The 27,379-nt window shown below is 41.2% G+C and overlaps 1 protein-coding gene across 2 annotated transcripts in view; it reads right to left on the bottom strand.

Annotated features, from left to right (window-relative positions):
* Nucleotides 1-27,379, bottom strand: part of INTS4 (integrator complex subunit 4) — a 124,707-nt gene that overhangs the window by 47,128 nt on the left and 50,200 nt on the right. For both annotated transcript variants that reach the window (XM_032295920.1, XM_032295921.1), the window contains exons 9-12: nt 22,467-22,538; nt 19,921-20,095; nt 12,091-12,296; nt 8,638-8,780 (exon numbers count right to left, since the gene is read on the bottom strand). In XM_032295920.1, the coding sequence (XP_032151811.1) occupies nt 8,638-8,780; nt 12,091-12,296; nt 19,921-20,095; nt 22,467-22,538 (596 nt within the window). The remainder of the gene's footprint in view (nt 1-8,637; nt 8,781-12,090; nt 12,297-19,920; nt 20,096-22,466; nt 22,539-27,379) is intronic.

Here is a 27,379-nt window from a genome sequence, read left to right as displayed (position 1 = left end):
ACTGCACTCCAGCCTGGTACCTGGTGACAGAGCGAGACTCTGTCTCAAAAAAAAAAAAAAAAAAATTTGTTATTATAAAGACAAAAGAACTGGAAGGCCAGGCACCTGTAATCCCAGCTAACTGGGAGGCTGAGGCTACAGAATTGCTTGAACCAGGAGTCGGAAATTGCAGTAAGCCAAGATGGTGTCGCTGCAGTCCAGCCTGGCAACAGAGTGTGACTCTGTCTCAAAAAAAAAAAAAGAAAAAGAAAAAAAAAAAGAACTGGTTATTTAACCAACAGCCATTTTCCCTCATCTTTCTTCCTGAGAGAGCCCTCATTTTACTCAGGTATCAGGCAGGCAGCAAAGTGCTCAGAAAAGGCAAATCCAGCGCATCAGCTGAAACACTATTGGTCTAAACCCATCAAGGCAATTCCATTCCCATTTTCCCGTGACTGGTTTGCTGGTAGGCAAGTAAGCCAATTCTAGTAAATGGAGCATGAGAGTATGTTGGCTGGGGAGCTTCTCAGGGATGGTTTTGCAAATCAAAAGAGCAATGCATGAAAGGGAATGACCCTTCCTTTCTGTCTTGAGATACTATCTTATGAGGCAGCCATCTTATAACTATGAGAAGCCAAGAGAACTGCAGAGAAACCAAAAAGAGCCCTGATAACCCACTGAATGACCAACCCTGAGACCAACCTTCTGATTTCTTTTTATGAAAAAAACTTAGACCAATTGGCTAAGACATTTTTAATCAGGTTGTCTTTTTTACTTACGGGCAAAAGCATTCTAATTGATATCCTGGGTGAAGTTCTGAAATCAGAGATCTGTCTGAAACTGAGTAGTCTTAGGCAAGTAAATTTTTTCATCTACAAAATGGGATTAAAAGTCATTACTTTAGACAGGACAAGGTGGCTCACGCCTGTAATCCCAGCACTTTGGGAGACCAAGGCGGGCAGATCACAGGATCAACAGACCATCCTGGTCGATATAGTGAAACCCCGTCTCTACTAAAAATGCAAAAATTAGCTGGGTGTGCTGGTGTGCACCTGTAGTCCCAGCTACTCAGAAGGCTGAGGCAGGAGAATCTCTTGAACCCAAGAGGAGAAGGTTGTAGTGAGCCAAGATGGTGCCACTGCACTCCAGCCTGGAGCCAGGGCCAGACACTGTCTCAAAAAAAGAAAAAACAAAGTCATTACTTCACAGAGCTGCTATAAGCATTAAATAAGATAACCAACATAAAGTACTTACCAAAGTGTCTGTCATATAGTAAGAACTCAATGTTAGCTATTATAACTATATAAAGGTCCTTTATAAACTATAAGGAACTAATACAAGCAAGGTAATTAAATATATTTATTATCTTTTATGGTTTTTTGTTTTTGTTTTTGGTTTTGTTTTGAGACGGAATTTTGCTTTGTTGCCCAAGCTGGAACGCACTGGTATCATCTCAGCTCACTGCGACCTCTGCCTCCCAGGTTCAAGTGATTCTCCTACCTAGGCCTCCTGAGTGGCTGGGATCACAGGCCTCCACCACCACACCCGGTACATTTTTGCATTTTTAGTAGAGATGAGATTTCACCATGTTGGCCAGGCTGGTCTCGAACTCCTGACCACAGGCGATCCACCTGCCCCGGCCTCCTAAAGTGCTAGGATTACAGGCATGAGCCACCACACCCGATCTTATTATTTTTTATTTGTTAAGTTCTGGTTTAGAAGGTGCACTTTGGGAGGCCAAGGTGGGTGGATTACTTGAGGTCAGGAGTTCGAGACCAGCCTGGCTAACATGGCAAACCCTCAACTCTACTAAAAATACAAAAATTAGCTGGAGATGGTGGCAGGCGCCTATAATCCCAGCTACTCAGGATTCTCCTGTTGAAGCAGGAGAATCACTTGAACCTGGGAAGCGGAGGTTGCAGTGAGCTGAGATCACATCCACTGCAATCCAACCTGGGCAACAGAGCAAGACTCTGTCTCAAAAAAAAAAAAAAAAAAAAAAAGTCACAGAACCTATTTCCTTCTCTGAAGAATTTAAAAAAAAAAGGGGGGGGGAACTAAATTGAAAACATATATATCTTAATTCTGTCCTCGTGGAGTTTATAATTCAGCTGAGGCAAAGATGACCAGCACTACTATCAAAGGTATGAACTATCAAATAAAAGACATTCTACTTCTTCGTGTCAAAGGTAGAAGAGACCAATATGATCAGAGAAATATTCACATAGGGGGATCCAAGATGGCCGATTAGGAGCAGCTCAGGATTGCAGTTCCCAGTGAGAGCGTGGAGGGTGAGTGGACATCGCATTTGCAGATGGATTTTTATTGCCCACAGACCAGGAGATTCCCAAGTGGAGGAGCCCCACGGGTTGCCAGTGTGGCTGTTTTGGCTGGAGCGGCAGGTCTCCGCACAAAATACAAAGGTCTGGGCACCTTTTAGCTGGCAATTGGAGCACCTGGGAGACAGAGTCGCCCATTCAACTGATAAAAAGGGGACTGAAACAGGGAGCCAGGCCAGGAGATTCCCAGGCAAAAAAGCACCATGAATCCACGCCTGTTTCAGCCGGGGTAGTGGGTCGCCACGTGGGAAATCATAAAGATCCCAGTGACTTTTCAACAGGTGACTGGAATGCCTGGGAGACACAGTCACCCATTTAACTGATAAAAAGGAGACTGAAACAGGGAGCCAGGACAGAAGATTCCCAGGAAAAAAAGCACCACAAGCCCCCAGAGCGACTGTTTCGGCTGGCTCAGTGGGTCTCTGCACAAAATCTCACACAAATCTGGGTGTCTATTTCAACTGGTGACTGGAACGCCTGGGAGACAGAGTCGCCCATTCAACTGAAGAAAAAGGGGACTGAAACAGGGAGCCAGGCCAGGAGATTCCCCGGCAAAAAAGCGCCACGAGTCTCCAGCAGCTGTTTCAGCCGGCGCAGCAGGTCTATGCACAAGAAATCACACAAATCCGGGCGCTGTTTCAACTGGTGACTGGGATGCCTGGGAGACAGAGACGCCCATTCAACTGAAAAAAAAAAAGGGGATCTGAGACAGGGAGCAAGGTAACCAGGCTCAGCTGTTCCCATTCCCACAAAAAACAGTAATCTGAAATGCTCTGGATTGAGAGTTTAACAGCAAGCACAGCTGAACCCGGAACGGTCCAGCTCTATAGGGGAGGGGCGTCTGCCATTAGTGAGGCAGTCCGCCACTACTAAGGTAGTCCGTCATTGACGAGGCAGTCCACCATTACAGAGTGTCTGCTATTACAGAGGTGGGCCACCATTACGGAGGCAGTTCTAACTATAACACTATAAACTGGACTGCAGAGAAGTTCACAGGGCAGCTGGGCGGATTCCACAGCAGCTCAGCAAAGCCTCACGATTATCTGAATTGATGCAGAGAAGGCATTTGACAAAATTCAACAGCACTTTATGCTAAAAACCCTCAACAAACTAGGTATTGGTGGAATGTATCTCAAAATAATAAAAGCTATTTATGACAAATCAACAGCCAATATCATACTGAATGGGCAAAAACTGGAAGCATTCCCTTTGAAATCTGGCACTAGGCCAGGATGCCCTCTCTCACCACTCCCATTCAATATAGTATTGGAAGTTCTAGCCAGAGCAATCAGGCAAGAAAAAGAAATAAAGGGTATTCAATTAGGAAAGGAAGAAGTCAAATTGTCGCTATTTGCAGTTGACATGATTGTATATTTAGAAGACCCTATTGTCTGAGTCTAAAATCTCCTGAAACTGATAAGCAAGTTCAGCAAAGTTCAAGATACAAAATCAATGTCTAAAAATCACAAGCATTCCTATACACCAATAGCAGACTTAAAGAGAGCCAAATCAAGAACGAACTGCCTTTCACAATTGCTACAAAAAGAATAAAATACCTAGGAATACAACTAACAAAGAATGTAAAGCACCGCTTCAAGGAGAACTAAAAACCACTGCTCAACGAAATAAGAGAGGACACAAACAGATGGAGAAACATTCCATGCTCATGGCTAGGAAGAATCAACATTGTGAAAATGGCCATACAGCCCAAAGTAATTTACAGATTCAACGCTATCCCCATCAAACTACCAATGATCTTCTTCACAGAACTGGAAAAAAACACCTTATACTTCATATGGAACCAAAGAACAAAGCTGGAGGCATCACACTATCTGACTTCAAATTATATTACAAGGCTACAGTAATCAAAACAGCATGGTACTGGTACCAAAATAGAGATATAGACCAATGGAACAGAACAGAGGCCTCGGAGGCAACGCCACATATCTACAACAATCTGATCTTTGAAAACCTGACGAAAACAAGCAATGGGGAAAGGATTCCCTGTTTAATAAATGGTGTTGGGAAAACTGGCTAGCCATGTGCAGAAAGCAGAAACTGGACCCCTTCCTGACACCTTACACTAAAATTAACTCCAGGCGGATTAAAGACTTAAACATAAGACCTAACATCATAAAAACCCTAGAAGAAAATCTAGGCAAAACCATTCAGGACATAGGCATAGGCAAGGACTTCATGACCAAAACACCAAAAGCATTGGCAACAAAAGTCAAAATAGACAAATGGGACCTAATCAAACTCCACAGCTTCTGCATGGCAAAAGAAACAGTCATTAGGGTGAATCGGCAACCAACAGAATGGGAAAAAATGTTGGCAGTCTACCCATCTGACAAAGGGCTGATATCCAGAATCTACAAAGAACTAAAACAGATCTACAAGAAAAAAACACACAAGCCCATTCAAAAGTGGGTGAAGGATACAAACAGGCACTTTACAAAAGAAGACATATATGAGGCCAACAAACATATGAAAAAATGCTCATCATCACTGGTCATTACAGAAATGCAAATCAAAACTACATTGAGATACCATCTCATGCCAGTTCGAATGGCAATCATTAAAAAATTGGAGACAATAGATGCTGGAGAAGATGTGGAGAAATAGGAAAACTTTTTGTTTTCTCGAAACAGGAACACTTTTACACTGTTGGTGGGAGTGTAAATTAGTTCAACCATTGTGGAAGACAGTGTGGCAATTCCTCAAGGACCTAGAAATGGAAATTCCATTTGACTCAGCAATCCCAATACTGGGTATATATCCAAAGGATTATAAATCATTCTATTATAAGGACACATGCACACTAATGTTTACTGCAGCACTGTTTACAATAGCAAAGACTTGGAACCAACCCAAATGTCCGTCGACGATAGACTGGACAGGGAAAATGTGGCATATATACACTATGGAATGCTATGCAGCCATAAAAAACGATGAGTTCGTGTCCTTTGTAGGGACATGGATGAACCTGGAAACCATCATTCTCAGCAAACTGACAGAAGAAGAGAAAATCAAACACCGCATGTTCTTACTCATAGGCGGGTGTTGAACAATGAGAACACTTGGACACAGGGAGGGGAGCATCACACACTGGGGTCTGTTGGAGGGAAACGGGAGGGACAGCGAGGGATGGGGAGCTGGGGAGGGATAACATGGGAAGAAATGCCAGATATAAGTGATGAGGAGGCAGCAAACCACACTGCCATGTGTGTACCTATGCAACAATCTTGCATGTTCTTCACATGTACCCCAAAACCTAAAATGCAATAAACAAATAAATAATAAAAGAAATAGAAAAAGAAATATTCACATAGCAGATGGTCACATAGGAGATTTCACCAGGGACTGGAGAACAGGTAGATCAGCAAAAGAGAGAGAAAATAAACACTGAAAAATTCACTGAGTATATGGGGAATGAAAGTCATCTAATCTAAAGCATGTGATCTTCTTGAGAAAGTATGCTTTTCCCAGTCTGTTTTTCCTTCTAGGTGGAAAGAATTTGTTTCATTTATTTTCAGGCCTCTCTAAGCACTTTTACTCAGTATACCTCAGGGCACACTGTAAAGAAAGAATTTTAGCTTCCAGGTGCCAGTCATTTATTTTGATCTTACTCTATTCATAACTCAGATGGGTACCAGAAGTGCTATTAAATGGGTCACCTTACAGGCCCCTATACATGTGGGCCTCTCTAAAGCTAGGCTTTAATTCTGGCTTCTTAATATTCTAAACTTCTTACTATCTCATTCACCTCCCTATCCACATATTTGCTACCGTTCTCCCTTCTTGGTATTTTAGGGCTAGGTCTGAGCCCAATCCATTTTTAAATCTCTACAGCACCTAACATATTGACTGGGTTATAGCAAGTGGTCAGTAAGCATTTATTGAATGAACTAAAGATATATAAACAGACCAAACTATCTCCTTCAGAACTTTCATTTATACATTTATGTTTATCAACATTTTAAAAAACAGGTCACTCTATTTCTTTACTCTTTTATCACTTTTTTCCTTTCTAAGAGACAAGGTCTTGCTGTGTCACTCAGGCTGTAGTGGACTGGTGACAACATGGCTCACCACAGCCTTTAAATCCTGGGCTCCAGCAATCTTCCTGCCTCAGCCTCCCTAAGTAGCTGGGACTATGGGTATGTATACTGCACTGGGCTAATTTTTAAATTTTTTGTAGAGACAGAGTCTGGTTTTGTTGCTCAGACTAATATCAAACTCCTGGCTTCAGGTGATCCTCCCTCCTCCGTCTCCCAAAGTGCTGGGATTATAGGCATGAGCTACCATGCCTGGCCTCATCTATTTTTTATTTCTAAATAATGCCACCATTCATTGGAAAAGGTGAAAAAAAAAAACATAAGTGATAATTAGAATAAGTAGGCCAGGTGCACTAGCTCACGCTTGTAATCCTAGGACTTTGGGAGGCCAAGGTAGAAGGATTACTGGAGCCTAGGAGTTCAAGACCAGCCTGGACAACATAGTGAGACCCTGTCTCTAAAGTTAAAAAAAAAATTAGAATAGGTGACTTCAAAGGCTTTTGAAGCACTATGTGGTTAAGGAGTTCTTTGTCCACAATCACCCAATAAAGATAGCCTTATGTAAATATTCTAAGTGAACCAAATAACTACAAATCTTATTTTAATGCCTGAAGAATGTTCCAACATTACTTCCTTCTGTGGAGACATGCTGGGTCTCCACAGAACTCCAGTTACTTATATAGGTGTTTAACGCCACCGCAACCCCACAAATATCTGAGAGCTTCTTGAAGACACTCAATAAATATATGTCAAATTGAGCTGAATGGGACTATAAAAAGGAATGGCAAAATGGAACACCAGACACCAAAAAAGTTTCCTAGAGCAAGACTGCCCTGGTATTTTCAGTTTTAATATATTTTCTTTTCTCTTCTTTTTTTTTGAGATAGAGTTTCACTCGTGTCCAGGCTGGAGTGTAGTGGCACAATCTCGGCTCACTGCAACCTCCACCTCTTGGGTTCAAGTGATTCTCCTGACTCAGCCTCCCAAGTAGCTGGGACTACAGGCGTCTGCCACCACGTCCAGCTAATTTTTCTATTTTTAGTAGAGATGAGGTTTCACCATGTTGGTCAGTTTTGATATATTTTCTAAGTAGCTGATTCAACCCATAGTTTTTCTACTTTTAGTAACAACATTTTTAAAGACAAACTATACACAGTTGAAGTGGTCTCATCATATAAACTCATTTAAACATGTAGAACACACATTTATATTAATATAATTTATATTAATTTAAACATGTAGAAAACACATTTATATATTTATATTAATGAACAGTGTTAATAAGTTGATAGTACTGAATAAAACTAGAGATAATCAAAGGAGAAAATGATTGTGATTTCCCATCTTACATAGCTCTGCCTCCTGCCCTGCCTATAATCTCTATGATGATGGATCTGATTCTTTACAAAAATGCAAAATAGACACAGGAGTGATTAACACTATATAGCAGTGGCCAGATGCAGTGGCTCACACCTATAATCCCAGCAATTTGGGAGGCCAAGGCAGGTGGATCACTTGAGGTCAGGAGCTCAAGTCCAGCCTGACCAACATGGTAAAACCCCATCTCTACTAAAAAAAAATACAAAAATTAGCTGGGTGTGGTGGTGTGTACTTGTAATACCAGTTGTTACTCAAGAAGCTGAGGCAAGAGAATTGCTTGAACCCGGGAGGCAGAGGTTGCAGTGAGCCGAGATTGTACCACTGCAATCTAGTCCGGATGACAGAACGAGATTCCGTCTCAAAAAAAGCGAAACAAAAATTAGCCAGGCATGGTGGTGCATGCCTGTAGTCCCAGCTACTCAGGAGTCTGAGGCCAGAAATTGCTTGAACCCAGGAGGCAGAGGTTGCAGTGAACTGGGATCGCACCACTGCACTCCAGCCTGGCAACAGAACAGGGCTCCATCTCAAAAAATAAAAACAAAACAAAACAAAAAACCCACTATATATGAGAAAGAGGAAATCTAATTAATTCATTTCTATACTTGTAACAGCTACCATAGGAGTTGGTGCATAGTCAGCACACAGCAGGCACATAGTATCTGCTAAGTGGATAGATGGACATATTAATAAGTAATCTGAAATGTGATACTCAGCTTAGGAATCAGATTCTTAAGAGTTTGGTTAAGTTGAATCAGGTTTCTAAATTAGAGGCAAAATTCAGGGCCATACTATCCTCAAACTATAAGGACAGAACAAATGTCAGCATTGTACATTTACCACATTATGGGACTCAGTGAGTAAATGGGCAAAAAAGTCATTACTTCCATATGGAGTCCCTATCAGTAGGGTACTTGGTTAAATTTTTCAGCAGCTCCACCAATGCAAGATGAATCCCTTCTTTGGTTGAAACATTAGTACAGCATAAGAGTTCATGAAGAGCCTCTCGAATATCTCTGGATGAATCCTTTAAAAAAAATTAATAATAACAGTAGTTACTGTTGGTTAGCAGACTCAGCCTCTATCTACCGTCCCCTTCTCCCTAGCCACCTGCCCATCTAGGGTGGCCATGTAAAAAAAAAATATGTGGAAGTTCTTTAGCTAAAATTCCTGAAATATCTTTCATTTTACTGATAAATTAAGGACTAGAGGCAGTAGCTTTGTCCCCTTTATTCTTTAACCTCCCTTCTCCAACCTATCTGGAACTCAAACATGATGCTAAAGCTAAAAGAGCCTTTTTGCAACTAGGAAAAAGGACAGGCTAAGAAGAAAGGCTAAGAGAGAAACCGGGTATGGCCAGTTAGTGGAACACTCAAAACACACACACTTAAGTTTGCCATCATATTTAGGCACTGTCTGTGGGATCCCAAAACAATTACAACAGTAACATCAAAGATCACTGATCAAAGATCACCATAACAGATGTGATAATACAAGTTTGAAATATTGCAAGAATTACCAAAATGTGACACAGACATAAGGTGAGCACATGCTATTGGAAAAATGGCACCAACAGACTCGCTCAGTGCCACAATCTCTCAATTTATTAAAAACAAACAATCACACAAACCACAATATCTGCAAAGCCCAATAAAGAGAGGTATACCTGTATGTGTTCAATGGAGGAGTGAGGGAAAGAGTCAATCTAGCTGATGTGAATTTCAAGAAGACTTCAAGAATGAGAAACATTAAATGAGAAGCAAATTGAAATGTCACTCCTATTTATAAAATTCTGCAATAGTTTTCCATAATGTTAGAATAAAATCCAAACATCTTAAAATGGCCTACAAGGCTCTCTACCTGTCCCCAATGCCTCTCTCAGACTTCATCTTATGCCACATTTCTACTTTCTCACTATGGTTCAATCCTACTGGCTTTCTCTTTATTCTGCAAACACAACAAAGCTCACTTGTGCCTTAGAGTCTTCCCACTAGCTGTTGCCTCTACCTGAAGTTCTTCTCCCAGTCTTCACATAGCTAACTTCTCTTTATCTTTCAAGATTCAACTTGAACATCATCTCCTCAGAAAGGTTTTACTAACCACTCAAATTGTAGTGAAATTCCTCATTCCTCCATCATACTGTTTATCTTCTGTGTAACATTTATCATCATCTGAAATCACTTTGTTTGTTGACTCCATCTCTTTAAGAATGTAAGTTTCATGAAAGCAGGGATCCTGTTTTGATAACACTGTATTTCCAACACATAGATACTGCTTGTTGAATAAAAATGTGAATTTTTCTAGGCAGGGTAGGATCTTGGCATAGCAACAACAACAACAACAAAAAGCAAATTCTAGCTGGAAGGGTCAGCAAGGTAAGGTTCAAAGCAATGAAGTACAGTGACACAGAAAATGTAAGGGAGCAGTGCACAGCAGGGTAGAAGAACAGTCTACTGTAAGTTTATATGAGTCTGATCTCCCAAACAGAATTAAAAGGAAAGGATTCTTTGTGAGTTATGTACCTTATGCCAACAAATAAGCATACCTGTGAACAATTCTGTACATCAAAACATAGCTTGGAACATAGCTGAGCTACAGAGCAAACATTTTCTGAGCACCTAATTGTGCCAGACACTGCTGCAAGACATTGATAATAAAAAAAAATAAAAAGTCGGCCTGGCATGATGGCTCACACCGTAATCCCAGCACTTTGGGAAGCCAACGTGGATGGATCACTTGAGGTCAGGGGTTCAAAACCAGCCTGGCCAACATGGTAAAACCCCATCTCTACTAAAAAAATATATACAAAAATTAGCCAGGCACTGTGGTGTGTGCCTGTAATCCCAGCACTTTGGGAGGCCAAGGTGGATGGATCACTTGAGGTCAAGAGTTCAAAACCAGCTAGGCCAACATGGCAAAACCCCATCTCTACTAAAAAAAAATACACAAAAATTAGTCAGGGACTGTGGTGTGTGCCTATAATCCCAGCTACTTGGGAGGCTGAGGCAGGAGAATTGGCTGAAACCAAGGGATAGAGGTTGCAGTAAGTTAAGATTGCACCATTGCACGCCAGCCTGGGCAACAGTGCGAGACTCTGCCTCAAAAACAGACAGAAAAGAAAAAGTAAAGTAAAGACCCCTTGCGAAGCTTACAGTCTTCCGAAAGACAGAATTACTGAAAAATGCTAGGGCAGTATACGCAGGGTGCTATGGGAATAGAGAAGTGGCATTTAGCCCTCCTAGGACTGGAAGTAGCAGTTAGGGAAAGCTTCCTGGATGTGTTGCCTAATGTAGGCTGTGGGAATAAGTTGAATACCCCTAGGTCAAAGTGGCAGCTTTGCAAGCCACTTACAAAAGGGGGGAAAATTACATTGAAGGCAAAATTGTGAGGAAATGCAGTATGTGTAGGAAAGTGACTTCAGCATGAAGTTCAAGGTGAGGAATGGTTGAAAAGAAAGCTAAAAAGGAAAGGAGTGGCTGGACTATGTATGAGACCACCCATGAGGAACCACATATAAAATGTAAACTTATTTTCAGGAAAAAATACACAAAAAAATTATAAAGATTTATAATTCAGGAAAAATCTTAGTAAAAGTGCTAAGCAGCTGAGAGAATGGTAAGGGACCTTCAAAACCAAAGCACCAGCTGTTCTTTAATGTACGCAGTAGAAATCCACTATAAGTGCTCTAATAACTAAGCACCTATTTACTATCCCTTTCACATCTGAACCCCGTCTTCCTCAAAAAAGGAAAACAGAGGCCAAACTCCAATTATGAATACTATGAAGAACTTTTGTAGTTGCAAATAAAATCTAGACATTTTAGAAAAATAATTGAAGAACCACATAGAGCTGTACGGCCTGGGAAGCAACTCTGTTTACATTCTCGTGCAGCCACTAACTGCCTCAGACAACTCACTTTTTTCCTCTATAAAATTCCCAGGGTAGATGAATCAATCCCCAAGAGCACTTGCTGCTGTAACAGCCTATAATTCACTACAAGAATAAAATCAAATTAAAGGTTGAATAGAACTCTTCATTATTTAGCCCCTACCTTATCTGTAGCCACTTCCTCCACTCTCCCATCTCTTCAACTCTATGCTATCATTATAATAAACCCTTAATTCCTTAAGGCATCCTATCCTTTCTTAATCACAGAAAGACCAAGCTTATTCAAATTTCTTGTTTCACAGTCAATTTCTTCCATCTTAGGGAAGAGGTATAGAAAGCAGAACTATGCTGCTTGATAACTGTTCTGTCACCAATGCCTAGCACAATACCTGATTTTTAACAGCTGGGGGCAGGTATGAAGAAATGAGTAACAAACTAGAAATACTCACCTCTAGCACAGCCAAGACAGTGTCAAGCTGATCTTCTCGGAGGGTGATATTGTTAGAGATTTTTCTCATGGTATGTATGGACTGCAGACGTACTTCTTCAATTTCATCATTGAACATGTCAACCAGGAAATCAAGGCACTTCTCAGCAAAAGAGGGTGAAGACTGGGCCAACATGCAGAGGGCCTCCACAGCAGCGATACGAACCTCTAGAAAAAAGAGAACAATAAAGCTGCACATCAGGCTAGGCACAGGGGCTCACGCCTGTAATCCTAACACTTTGGGAAGCCAAGGTGGGCAGATCACTTGAGCCGGGCTGGGCAACGTGGTAAAACTCCGTTTCTACCAAAAATTTTTAAAAATTAGCTGGGTGTGGTAGCATGAACCTGTTGTCTCAGCTGCTTGGGAGGCTGAGGTGGGGGATCACTTGAGCCTGGGAGGCAGAAATTACAGTGAGCCAAGTTCGTGCCACTGCACTCCAGCCTGGGTGATGGAGTGAGACCATATCTCAAAACAAAACAAAAACAAAACACAAAAAATCAAATTACCCAAGTGTGGTGGTACATGCCTATAGTCCCATCTACTTGGGAGGCTGAAGCAAGAAGATCACTTGTGCCCAGGAGTTCAAAGCTGCAGTGAGGCATGATCATGCCACTACATTCCATCCTGGGTGACAGAGTGAGAGAGACCCTGTCTCATTAAAACAAAACAAAACTGCACATCAGCCAGGTGCAGTGGCATACACCAAAGTCCCAGCTACTCAGGAGGCTGAGGTGGGAGGATCATTTGAGCCCAGGAATTCAAGGCCAGTCTAAGCAACACACTGAAGCCCCATATTATATATATGTGGTGTGTGTATATATACACACACACATATATATTAACTCAAATTAAGAGCCATGGGAAAAGTACAAGATGGATTCCTTCTCCTTGAGGCTATCTTCTATTCTCTACTCCTCTCAGTCTATAAACTCTCCCTGGGAGATCTCTATGCTCACAGTTTCACATAACATCCACCTTCACGTTGATCTAAGAACATGGACTTTATTGTCACAAGGACTATGGTTTAAATCTGACTTTACATATGTGTGATCAAGTCTGTCTACATTAACTAAACTTCTTGAAAACTAAGTTGTCTTACAGTATTCCAACCACAGTAAAGTACTTTTTAAAAAGTCAATTAGTAAATAATAGTATCATTATTATTCAGATTAAAGTAGACAAAAACTTTAATTAAAAATAAATAAATAATATATCACAGACTCCCCATGGGTACAGAGCAGAGAAAAGGGATCTACTATACTATATTCTAAAAAAGACTGATTCTCAGCATCCGCACATGTATAACTGGGTCCAGACTTAACTACTTATTAGCTTTGTACTTAGTACTAAAGATACAAAGATGAACAAAAGTAAGATTGCCCCTCAGGCTTACAAACAAGAACAGTTAACTGTATTACAGAGTGATGACTGTTACCATGGAAAAGCACAGGTAATGTAAGAAAATGTACATGAAGAAATATAGCCCAATCAATGGGATCAGAGGTGGCTTTCTGTAACATATGATTCCTAAAAATAGTATCTAAAAGAGCTACTAAGCCAAAAGAAAAAGGCCTTTCTAGAAGAAGAGCTGCATGCACAAAGTCCCAAAAAGAAGGGAGAAGATAGATAAATTAGAAGACTAGAAGTATGTGAGGCACTAGACTAAACAGCCAGTGAAATAAGGTTCCATTTCATTCCCAGCAATGTGGCCCTAAAACCCAAATTTACCCAGAATTTTATCAATGTGATAAAATTAGAAAGCTGTCATAGCTGATAACTGGTTATGGCCTACTCATTTTTCAAACTTAATTTGATTACATCTTAATAACATTTGTAACACAGAGGATAAATCATTAAGGAAATAGATATCCTATTCTAGATGATGTGATTATTTCATATTCCATGCCTCTATCAAAACATCTCATGTACCCCTTAAATATATATGTCTAGTATGTACCAACAAAAATTAAAAATAAAAAAATTTATTTAAAAAGTCTTAATGGTGGCCAGGCGCGGTGGCTCACGCCTGTAATCCAAACACTTTGGAGGCCAAGGCGGGCGGATCACCTGAGGTCGGGAGTTCAAGACCAGCCTGACCAACATGGTGAAACCTCGTCTTAAAAAAAAAAAAAAAAAAAAAAAAAAAACTATTAACAGTCGCTTTAAGCCCCCACCACATAAGAATTGCCCAACCTGAGAAAGTGTTGTGTGATCAGCATCTAGGATACACAGACAAGAGCCCCTGATTTTCTGGCCCCAGGGACAGAATCGGTGTGCCTACTACAAGAAAAGATGCTACTGGCCAGGTGTGGTGGCTCACGCCTGTAATCCCTGCACTTTGGGAAGCCAAGGTAGGCAGATCACCTGAAGTCAGGAGTTGAAGACCAGCCTGGCCAACATGGCAAAACTCTGTCTCTACTAAAAATACAAAAAAAAAAAAAAAGAAAAAATTAGCCGGGTGTGGTGGTATATGTATGTAATCCCATCTACTCGAGAGGCTGGAGCAGGAGAATGGCTTGAACCTGGAAGGGGCAGGTTGCAGTGAGCCTAGACCATGCCATTGCACTCCAGCCTGGGTGACAGAGAGACTTTGTCTTTAAAAAAAATAATAATAAAATAAAAAGTGCTATAGACAATAATAATGTCCTAACCATTTCTCTAGTGAGAAAGAAAAAAAATACACTCCTTCTGCCTTTCACTGGGCATGGTGGCTGGCACCTGTAATCCCAGCTACTTGGGAGGCTGAGGCAGGAGAATTGCATGAACCCAGGATGTGGAGGTTGCAGTGAGCTGGGATTGCACCATTGCGCTCCAGCCAGGGTGACAAGAGTAAAACTCTGTCTCAAAAATAAATAACCGAAAACGTAATTTTGTTTAAAAAGAATATTGTGTGCGGCCGGGCGCGGTGGCTCAAGCCTGTAATCCCAGCACTTTGGGAGGCCGGGGCGGGTGGATCATGAGGTCAAGAGATCGAGACCACCCTGGTCAACATGGTAAAACCCTGTCTCTACTAAAAATGCAAAAAACATTAGCTGGGCATGGTGGCGCGTGCCTGTAATCCCAGCTACTCAGGAGGCTGACGCAGGAGAATTGCCTGAACCCAGGAGGCGGAGGTTGCGGTGAGTCAAGATCGCGCCATTGCACTCCAGCCTGGGTAGCAAGAGTGAAACTCCGTCTCAAAAAAAAAAAAAAAAAAAAGAATATTGTGTGGTAAATTATTGCCCTAGGGTAAAAGTACCAGTTATGTAAGAAAGAGGTAGTATAGGACAAGAGTGTGAAAGCATATTGTAGATGGTCTGTGTAAGTCACAACAGGGTTTGTAAAGGGGGATTTATGAAATTTTGTGTGTGATTAGGCTAGCTGTGATAAAAAGAAAATTTTTACAATAGGCTTCCTTAAAAATGGTCTTCATGTCAAAACCAAACTTTCTTAAGGGATTGGTTTACCAGCTTACAGAAAATAAAGCTTTTAATGCTATGCCCAGTATAAAAAAAAAAAATCTTAATGGCAAACTGAAAACTGTATAAGTAAATCATATAAATGTTAAAAGTGATGAAATTCAGTTGCAGAAACTAAACAAAGCAAAAATGCTAATAGGAACAAAATAGGTTTCAGTTATTCATTTTAGGGTAAAATAGGTTTGCAATTCATATTTTAAGTTCATAGAGAATCAAAAAGCAGAGGTAGCTTTATTTAGTTTCTATATATGGAACATTTTAGAACAAATGATAGGCTAGCCCAATTTTTATAACTACAGATGAAAAACTGTCTTTCAAAATTAATATTCTTGTCCTTCTAAGAAGTATTTTCTATCCTGAGGTATGTTTTTATAGACATTTTTAAGACCTGGCACAGGTCTCTGGCACAAATTTACTGTAAATTTGGACAATTAACATTATCTCGCTAGGTCTGTTACACTTGCTGATAATGAACAGACGAGTCAATCATATCAAAGCAGTGAAATTCTGGGATCTGTGTTAGACAGATAGCATATGGGAATCACAAGGGCTTTATGGGATGTGTATTACAAGATAGAGTAATGAGGACCAGCTTTACCCTCCAAGGATGAGACAGAGACAAAATAATATGAAACAACAGCATTCCAGACACTGGGCATCTGGCAATAAAGGATTGCAACCCCTGAATGGGAAAAGAAAATGAGGTGATCTCAATGATTATAGCAATTTAGTTTAGAGAGACTCCAGGCACTAGGTCCTCTCTCCCTGAGTTGAGAAGACTGAGCTGTGAGTTTGGGAAGGCCAATGTAGTCTGAGTTCATAGGGCAAATTACTGAAAAGGAGAGAACTACACAGAGAGACAGAAAGCTTGGGAGATCTGCAGATGGTCACCTCAAGTCTTCAGCTGAGTTCTGATCTGTGAGATAGAGACCATCTGAGTCCTGGGAAAAAAACCACCCAAAAAAATGAGAAGAAATAATCTCCGGAACTCACACAGGGCCTATAAAACCACAGTTTACTTAGAAGAATTTTGCAACCAGGTGTGATGGTCCATGCCTGCAATCTCAAAACTTTGGGAGGCCAAGGTGGCTGGATTGCTTGAGGCCAGGAGTTCAAGCCCAGCCTGCGCAAATGGCAAAACCCTGTCTCTACAAAAAATATAAAAATTAGCCAGGTGTGGTAGTGCACACCTGTGGTCCTGTGTTACTCAGGAAGCTGAGGTGGGAGGGTCACTTGAGCCCAAGAGGTCAAGGCTGCAGTGAGCCGTGATTGCACCATGGCACTCCAACCTGGGCGACAGAGCAAGACCTTGCCTCAAAAAAAAAAAAAAAAAAAAAAAAAAGAGGCCGGGCGCGGTGGCTCAAGCCTGTAATCCCGGCACTTTGGGAGGCCGAGGCGGGTGGATCACGAGGTCAAGAGATCGAGACCATCCTGGTCAACATGGTGAAACCCCGTCTCTACTAAAAATACAAAAAATTAGCTGGGCATGGTGACGCGTGCCTGTAATCCCAGCTACTCAGGAGGCTGAGGCAGGAGAATTGCCTGAACCCAGGAGGCGGAGGTTGCGGTGAGCCGAGATCGTGCCATTGCACTCCAGCCTGGGTAACAAGAGCGAAACTCCATTTCAAAAAAAAAAAAAAAAAGAAATAAAGAAAGAAAAGAAAAAAGAGAGGTTTTGCTTCAAGTAGTGAAAAACAAGAGGTTTTTGCTTCAGTGGTAGAGAAAAGTAAGCCATAGGCTAAATGCTACTCTAATCCTGTTTAACAAAGTTTAAAAATAAGACCTGAAAAAATGGACCCCAGAACAAAGCTCAAAAGTATTTATAGGAATAAAATAATGTTCAGTATCCAATAAAGTAAAATCTACAATGTCTGGAATCCAATTAAAAATTACTAGACAGGAAAATACATAGGATAATATAATAGAAGAGGAAAAAATATCTATCAAAACCAACCTAGGAATCACAGAAATAGACCTAGTAAACAAGGAAGTAAGACAGTTATTATAAACATATCTGTTGACAAAGCTAGACAAAAGATTAAGTATGTTAAGAAAGACATGCTAGACACTAAAAAGACCCAAATTCTTTCTTCCTGTTTTTGAGACAGGGTCTTGCTCTGTCACCTAAGCTAGAGTGCACTTGTGTGATCATGGCTCCCTGCAACCTCTAACTCCTGGGTTTAAGCAATCCTCCTGCCTCAGCCTCCCAAGTAGCTGGGACTATAGGTGTGCATAAACACGACTGGCTAATTTTAAATTTTTTGTGGAGATAGGGTCTCCTTATGTGGTCCAGGATGGAAAAAACCCAAATTCAAATCAAACTTCTAGAGACAAAAACTGTATGCCTGAAATGAAAAATATACTGGATGGGATTAACATCAGATTATATCTTAAAGAATTCAAAGACAAGGCAATAGATAGTATATAAAATCAAACACAAAGAGAAAATAAAAACTGGGGGGAAAAAAAAGAAAGAAGATCAGTGAGCTATAAGACAATGTCAGTTTCCTAATGCATGTGTAATTAAAGTTGCCAAAGGGCCACAGAGCCAGAGAAATATTTAAAGAAATAATAGTGGCCAGGTGAGGTGGCTCACACCTGTAATCCAAACACTTTGGGAGGCTGACGTGGGCAGCAGATAAGTTGAGCTCAGGAGTTTGAGACCAGCATGGGCAACATGGCAAAATCCCATCTCTACTAAAAATACAAACATTAGCTGGGGGTGGTGGTGAGCGCCTGCAGTCCCAGCTACTCAGGAGCCTGAAGCATGAGAATTGCCTGAACTCAGGAGGCAGGGGTTGCAGTAAGCCGAGATCATGCCACTGCACTCCAGCCTGGTTGAAACTCTGTCCCCCCACTCCCACAAAAAAAAAAAAGAGAAAGAAGGGAATAATAGCAAAAAAAAAAAAAAAAAAAGTTTCCAACTGTGATGAAAACCATAAACCACTGATTCAAGAAGCTCAACAAACTCCAAGCAAAAGAAATATCACATGAACTATACCCAGGCATATCATAATCAAATTGCTTAAAACCAGTGATAAAGCAAAATCTTAAAAGCACCTTGTGATAAAGACACATTATATACAGAGGAAGATAAAAATGCCAGCTGATTTCTCAACATAGAAAACTGTGGAGCAATATCTTTAAAAGCTGGTAGAGGCCACGCACAGTGGCTCATGACTGCAATCCCAACATTTCAAGAGGCCAAGGCAAAAGTATCATTTGAACCCAGGAGTTCAAGACTATCTTGTGCAATATAGTGAAGCCCTATCTCTACAAAAAATTAAAAAATTGGCCAAGCATGGTGGCACGTTCTTGTGGTTCCAGCTACTCACGAGGCTGAGGTGGGAGGACTGCTTAGGCCCAGGAAGTCAAGGCTTCAGCGAGCTGTGATCACACCTGCACTCCAGCCTAGGTGACAGAGTGAGACCTTGTCTCAGAAAATAAAACTCTTGGGGAAAAAAACCTTATTAATCTAGAATTTCATTCCCACAAAAATATCTTTCTATATTTATTTTACTGATTTTTTTTGAGACAGAGTTTCACTCTGTTGCTTGCCCAGGCCGGAGTGCGTTGGTGCAATCCCAGTACTCACTGCAACCTCTGACTCCTGGGTTCAAGTGATTCTTGTATCTGAGACTCTCTAGTAGCTGAGATTACTGGTGCATGCCACCATACACAGCTATTTTTTGTATTTTTAGTAGAGACAGTGTTTCACCATGTTGTTGACCAGGCTGGTCTTGAACTCCTGGCCTCAAGTGATCCTCCAGCCTCAGCTTCCCAAAGTGCTGGGATTACGGGTGTAAGCCACCATGCCTGGCCCAAAATATCTTTCAAAAATGAAGGTGAAATAAAATATTCATCAATCACATAATGGCTTTGGAGTCAGACATACCTAGGTTTAAATCTTGCCTCTGTCTCTTCCTAGCTAGGTGAGTGACATCATGTTATTATTGTTATTAAAATCAATTTTAATTACCAATTATTAAGAGCTTATTATAAATAGGTGATGTATTATACCAAGTGCTTTTTATACATAGAACCTCATTTAATTCTCACAACTCAGAAAGATAGTTATTATCATCCCTGTTTTATAAAAATGCTGGAATTTAAATACAGATTGACTAAACCCAAATCCTTTGCTCTTAACCACTGTCTCATACTACCTGGATCTCAGCCTCTTCTGTTTGTAAAATAAAAATCATAGTAAGTACTTCCCAGAGTTAGTGTGTAAACTAAATGAAACAATACAAGTATATTACACAGTAAAACGCCTGAGACATAGCAGTCACTCAATAAAAGAGTGCTATTGCTATTATACAGTCATACTTACCATACATCTCATCTTCCAACCCATGAACAAAAGCTCCACAAGCTCCCGACTCAATCAAGTTCACAGCCCCAGTATCTACTTCTTCCTTGGGAGCATCATCTCCCCACTTCCTGCCACTGGAAAACTCCCCTGAACTGTAAAGTTCCTTGGCACGCTCATGTGCAGTACGTTTCCTCTGCAGAGGACAACAACAATTACCAATTACAGGAGGTTCATGAAGGAACACTAAGATGCACCCTGAGAACATGGGAAGGCAGAAAACAAAACTGCTCTATGAGTTTCATTTTTAAAAATTATCAATAGTTCATACAAGAGAAACGCATATTCAACTTAACAATGTAACCAAAGGCTAGCTGGTCTTTAATAGCCAAAAGTACCTAATTAAAGAGAATAAAGATAGCTAAAGAATGTGTTAAAAAAAAAATGGGTTATGTTTGCTGCGGCAGCAACATAGGAAAGAGATAGCCAGACAGACAAATAATGGCAGTGCCCTTCCAAACACCATCTTGGGTAGACAATACATTGACTCTAAGAAAACAGTTATCTTCAGCTGGGCATGGTGGCTCACGAGATCAGACGTTCAAGACCAGCCTGGCCAAGATGGTGAAACCCCATCTCTCCTAAAAATACAAAAATTAGCTGGGCATGGTGGCAGGCACCTGTAATCCCTGCTACTCGGGAGGCTGAGGCAGGAGAATTGCTTGAACCTAGGCAGCAGAGGTTGCAGTGAGCTGAGATTACGGCACTGCACTCCAGCCTGAGCGACACAGTAAGACTCCATCTCAAAAAAACAAAATAAAAAACAAAAACAATTATCTTCAATCCCAGTAAAAGTATTTTTCTATTTGGCAACATTGCATTCTATTTTAGCTACAGTACAGTCACTAAATAATCTAGTAAACTCACTTTACACAAAGATTGCCTAAGGTAGAATATACTGGTTGGTGAAAAGTAAATATCCAGTCTACTTGACAATTATGTTTCTCATCACAAATGAATGACCTGGCACTCTGCTTTATATATCAGCCTCTCATGAAACCCCATCTCTACAAAAACTACAAAAAATTAGCAGAGTGTGGTGGTACACACCTGTAATCCTAGCTACTCAGGAGGACAAGGTGAGACGATCACTCAAGCCCAAGAGGCAGATGTTGCAGTGAACCAAGATCACGCCACTGCACTCCAGCCTGGGCGACAGAGCAAGACTCTGTCTCAAACAAAACAAAACAAAACTAAACTTAAAAAAAAAAAAAACATGCACAAGAGAAAGAGCTGAGAGACACATACCAAAATGACCAAAGTCATTATATTAGGGTAGTAAACATATGGGTAAATTGTTTTCCTTTCCCTTATCAAAAATTCTACAACTCTATAATATCACTTTTATCATTTCAAAATTGAGGTACTGACAATGAATGTACATATTATTTTCTCAGACTCAAATCTGGTTCTGCTAACCAGGTTAGTGAACCATCACAATCAAGGCTTAAGGGCATTTCCTAAGAGGCATTTGGGGTCCGGTACAATGGTTCATATCTATAATCCCAACACATTGGGAGGCAGAGGCAGGAGTATTGCCTGGGCTCAGGAGTTCAAGACCAGCATGGGCAACACAGCAAGACCTCATCTCTACTAAAAATAAAAAAAATTAGCTGGCCACGGTGGGGCATGCCTGTAGTCCCAACTACTCAGGAAGGATGAGGTGGGAGGAATGCTTGAACCCAGGAGATCAAAGCTGCAGTGAGCTATGACTGTGCCACTGAATTCCGGCCTGGGCAGTACAGTTGTGACCCTGTTTCCAAAAAAAAAAAAAAAGGAAGAAAAAAGGCTGGGAGTAGAGGGCATTTTGTTACTATTTGGAGAAGGGCTTTATTCAGTCTTTCATGGGAACTGCTGCTAAAAAGAAGTCCAAAAATGTCATACCATCTCACAAAATGAGAATAGGTCTTTGTAGTTCCTAACAAATAGAAAATTAATCTTTTGAGTTTCCTAGGGTTTTTTGTTTGTTTGTTTGTTTAGCTTTTGAGACAGAGTTCCACTCTGTTGCCCAGGCTGGGGTGCAGTGGTACGATCTTGGCTCACTGCACCTCTGGCCTCCAGTGCTCAAGCAATTCTTTGCCTCAACCACCCAAGCAGCTGGGACTAGAGGCACGGGCCACCACATCCAGCTAACTTTTGTATTTTTAGTTGAAATGGGGTTTCACCATGTTGGTCACACTTCTCTTGAACTCTTAACCTCAGGTGATCTGCCTGCCTCAGCCTCCCAAAGTGCTGGGATTACAGGTGTGAGTCACTGTGCCTGGCTTAGAAAATTAATCTTGCCTCTTTTTTGTAAAGTATAACCTGGGCAAAGTATTTCATTACAGTAACACAAAATTTAATGAAGTCACTTGTTATTTGGTTCAATTTACTAAGATTTTAAATTAAAATGTAATATAGTTATCACACATTAATTTAACAAATGTTGCCAAATTAAATCAACACAACTCAGCATACTCCATATTGGTTACAGAAACCCAGTTTAAACAACAAAGTATAGAAGGTACCCTCAGATCTGACATCAGCTTCTTGTCAAGGGTCTGCTCCAAGAAATGAGAACTGACTTGCTCCATAGAGCCCTATAAAAAGAAAGAATCCAGATCATATAAAACAATGTTTATGATTTGAACATTATCTTAAAATTCAAAGTTTGCAGTACATAAAGATAATATTATTCATCACGGTAAAGATGCTATGGGTTCTGGGCTGGGCGCAGTGGCTCATGCCTATAATCCCAACACTTTGGGAGGCTGAGGCCGGTGGATCACCTGAAGTCGGGAGTTCAAGACCAGCCTGATCAACATGGAGAAGCTCTGTCTCTACTAAAAATACAAAATTAGCCAGGGGTTGTGGCACATGCCTGTAATCCCAGCTACTCGGGAGGCTGAGGGAGGAGAATCGCTTGAACCAGGAGGCAGAGGTGGTGGTGAGCTTAGATCGCGCCACTACACTCCAGCCTGGGCAACAAGAGCAAAATTCAATCCAAAAAAAAAAAAAAAAAGATGCTATGGGTTCTGAATCATCAGGAAAATAAAAATATTACCAGCAGCTAACACCTAAATAGAGCTTACTATGAGTCATGTACTATTTTAAGGGCTTTAGACACATATTAACTTATCTAAATCCTCACTATAACCCTGCAAAGTAAATACTACTGTTAGTCCCATTTCATATGTGGAGAAAAGAAGACACAAAAAAATTAAGTAACACACTGACGGTCACAAAGAGAGTAAAATCCAGAGCTGGGAGATAAACACAGGCCCCAAAATCCTTTCCCTTAATAACTACTCCCCACTCCTTTTCATTCATCTGTTCACTCATTCATGCATTCAATTAAACAAATATTTACCAACCATTCAATTACATGTCTACAGTTACCAGGAACAAGAAGACAAAAATAAAAATACATCAAATCTACCCTGAACAATCTCATAGAGTAGTAACGGAAACTAACAAGAAAAGAGATAACTGCAATATGGTAGGAAATGCTATAATACACATCTATGAATGATTCCGTGAGAACAGAGAGAACAAGCAGTATTAAGGTACAAGCAGAGAGAGGTCAAACTGGAGAACTGGAAATCACAGGGCAAATGCCAAGTGGGAAATATTAACTGGTTTTACAAGTGGAACATAAGATAGGGGTACTGAAAATAAGGCAGTATAGACAGCATAATAAAGAACCTTATTTGTCACAGTAAGGGGTTTGCCTTATACATAATTATTACATAACCCCTATTAAACACCTAAGGAGCTCAACAATGTATAAAATATTTTACTTATATTTTTCAAATTTACTCTTCTGAATAATCCCATATACCTCTCCCTATTTTCTAGATGAGAGCTGAGGCTGAGATTATGTAACTTATTCAAGTAAGAGAGAAGACAGGTTTATATTTTAAAAAGCACATCTTGCAACTGTATGACTAATGGACATAAGGAATCAAAATGAAAGCAAAAAGACCAGTTTTTTTGCTAGACATTAAGAAATTTATCTGAGATTTTCTCTAATTCCCAAGTTAATAAACATGGAAATGCTTGTATAAGCTCAGGTCTTTTCTCTAATCACATTTTCCATAGAAAATTATATGTTCTGGGAGATCGATCCAAGATGGCCGTTTAGGAACCGCTCAGGATTGCAGCTCCCAGTGGAAGTGCAGAGGGTGAGTGGACGCCGCATTTTTATTGCCCACAGACTAGGAGATTTCCAGGCGGAGAAGCCCCACAGGTCGCCAGTGCGGCTGTTTCGGCCAGCGCGGCTGTGTCGGCCAGCGCCGCTGCTTTGCCCCGCGCGACTGCTTTATCAGCGCGCCGGCACAGCGGTTCTCCGTACAAAATACACTGGTCCGGGTGCCCTTTTGGCTGGCGACTAGAGCCATGGGAAGTCACCCAATCATATGTTTAAAAAGGGGACTGAAAAGGGAACCAGGACAGTAGATTCCAGGGCAAAAAAAAGTGCCACGAATCTCAGTGCCGCTATTTAAGCCAGCGCACTGAGTGGCCACACGGGAAAACACACAGATCCCGGCACCTCTTCAACAGGCGACTGGAACACCAACTAAAAAAAAAAGGCTCTCAGGCAGGGAGCCAGGCAATCAGGTTCGGCTGGTCCCACACCGACAAAAGAACAGCAATCAGAAACTCTCTAGATTGAGAGTTTCACAGCAAGCACAGCTGAACCCGGGATGGTCCAGCTCTGTCGGGTAGGAGCATCCGCCATTACTGAGACACTTCACCACTAGGGAGATAGTCAGCCAACGCTGAGGCAGCCCGCCTTTGCCAAGGCAACCCGCCAGTACAGAAAGAGTCCGCCATGACAGAGGTGGGCCACCACTGCCCAGGCAGTTCTAACAACACCCATATAAACAGGACTGCAGGGAAGTTCACTGGGTAGCTGGGCGGAGCCCACAGCAGCTCAGCAAAGCCTCTACAGGCAGACAGTGACTAGGCTGCCTCCTCGCTGGGCAGGGAAGCTCTGAAGGAAAAAAAAAAAGAAGGCAGCAGCACAACAGAAACTAATAAATAAAGCCCCAACTCCCTGGGACAGAGCACCTGGGAACAAAAAGCGGTTTATGAGTTCTGCTGCAGCAGACCTAAACCTACCTGCCCAGCAGCTCTGAATGAACAACGGAGCTCACAGCTGAGCATTTGAGCTCCTATAAAGAACAGACTGTCTCCTCAAGCAGCTCCCTGAACCCTGCATATCCAAAGAGCCACCTCATAAAGGAGAGATCAGACTGACATTTGGCAGGTATCCTTCTGGGACAAAGATAGCAGAAGAAGAAAACTGGTAGCAACCCTTACTGTTCTGCAGTTGCTGCAGGTGATCCCCAGGCAGGCAGGGCCTGGAGTGTACCTCAGCAGACCTACAGCAGAGGGGCTAGACTGTTAGAAGGGAAACTAAGAAACAGAAATAACCTCATCATCGACAAACAGAATGTCCACTCAGAGACCCAATCTGAAAGCCAGCAACTACAAAGACAACAGGTGGATAAATCCATAAAGATGGGAAGAAACCAGCGCAAAAAGGATGAAAACACCCGAAACCAGAACACCTCTCCTCGTACAAGGGATCACAACTCCTCACCAGCAAGGGAACAAGGTAGGAAGGAGAACAACTGTGATGAAACGACAGAATCAGACTTCAGAAGGTGGGTAGTAAGAAACTTCTGTGAACTAAAAGAACATGATCTAACCCAATGCAAAGAAACTAAGAACCTTGAAAAAAGATTTGACAAAATGCTAAGGAGAATGGACAAAATAGAAAGGAATATAAGGGAATTGATGGAGCTGAAAAACACAACACGAGAACTTCGCGAAGCATGGCCAAGTTTCAACAGCCGAATTGACCAAGCAGAAGAAAGGATATCAGAGGCTGAAGATCAACTCAATGAAATAAAACGGGAAGGCAAGAATAGAGAAAAAAGGGTAAAAAGGAATGAACAAATTCTCTAAGAAATGTGGGACTATGTGAAAAGACCTAATCTACGTTTGACAGGTGTACCTGAATGCAGCGAACAGAATGAATCCAAGCTGGAAAATACTCTTCAGGATATTATCCAGGAAAACTTCCCCAACCTAGCAAGGCAGGCCAATATTCAATTCCAGGAAATACAGAGAACACCACAAAGATATTCCTCGAGAAGAGCAACCCCAAAGCACATAATCGTCAGATTCAACAGGGTTGAAATGAAGGAGAAAATGCTAAGGGCAGCCAGAGAGAAAGGTCCGGTTACCCACAAAGGGAAGCCCATCAGACTTATGGCAGATCTCTCAGCAGAAACCCTATAAGCCAGAAGAGAGTGGGGGCCAATATTCAACATCCTTAAAGAAAAGAACTTTCAACCCAGAATCTCCTATCCAGCCAAACTGAGCTTCATAAGTGAAGGAAAAATAAAATCCTTTGTGAACAAGCAAGTACTCAGAGATTTCATCACCACTAGGCCTGGTTTACAAGAGCTCCTAAAAGAGGCTCTACACATATAAAGGAACAACCACTACCAGCCACTCCAAAAACATGCCAAATGGTAAACAGCATGAACACAATCAAGAATCTGCATCAACTAATGGGCAAAACAGCCAGCTAGCACCAAAATGACAGTATCAAATTCACACATAACAATATTAACCCTAAATGTAAATGGACTAAATGCCCCAATCAAAAGACACAGGCTGGCAAAATGGATAAAAAGCCAAAACCCATCGGTGTGCTGTATCCAGGAAACCCATCTCACATGCAAGGATACACAAAGGCTCAAAATAAAGGGATAGAGGAAGATCTACCAAGCAAATGGAGAACAAAAAAAAGCAGGAGTTGCAATTCTCATCTCTGATAAATTAGACTTTAAAGCAACAAAGATCAAAAGAGACAAAGAAGGACATTACATAATGGTAAAAGGATCAATGCAACAAGAAGAGCTAACGATCCTAAATATATACGCACCCAATACAGGAGCACCCAGATACATAAGGCAAGTTCTTAATAGCTTACAAAGAGACTTAGACTCCTACACAATTATAGTGGGAGACTTTAACACCCCATTGTCAATATTAGACAGATCAACAAGATAGAAAATTAACAAGGATATCCAGGACCTGAACTCAGACCTGGACCAAGCAAACCTAATAGACATTTACAGAACTCTCCAACCCAAATCGACAGAATATACATTCTTCTCAGCACCGCATCACACCTACTCTAAAATTGACCACATAATTGGGAGTAAATCACTCCTCAGCAAATGCAAAAGAACGGAAATCATAACAAACAGTCTGTCAGACCACAGTGCAATCAAGTTAGAACTCAGAATTGAAACCCTAACCCAGAACCGCACAGCTTCATGGAAACTGAACAACTTGCTCTTGAATGTTGACTGGATAAACAATGAAATGAAGGCAGAAATAAAGATGTTCTTCGAAA

The sequence above is a fragment of the Sapajus apella genome, unplaced genomic scaffold, assembly GCF_009761245.1.
Source record: "Sapajus apella isolate SASKATOON/1434 unplaced genomic scaffold, GSC_monkey_1.0 scaffold34, whole genome shotgun sequence".
Taxonomy (NCBI): Eukaryota; Metazoa; Chordata; class Mammalia; order Primates; family Cebidae; genus Sapajus; species Sapajus apella.
Note: the sequence above shows the minus strand (reverse complement) of the source record. Positions and strands in the feature narration are given on the sequence as shown.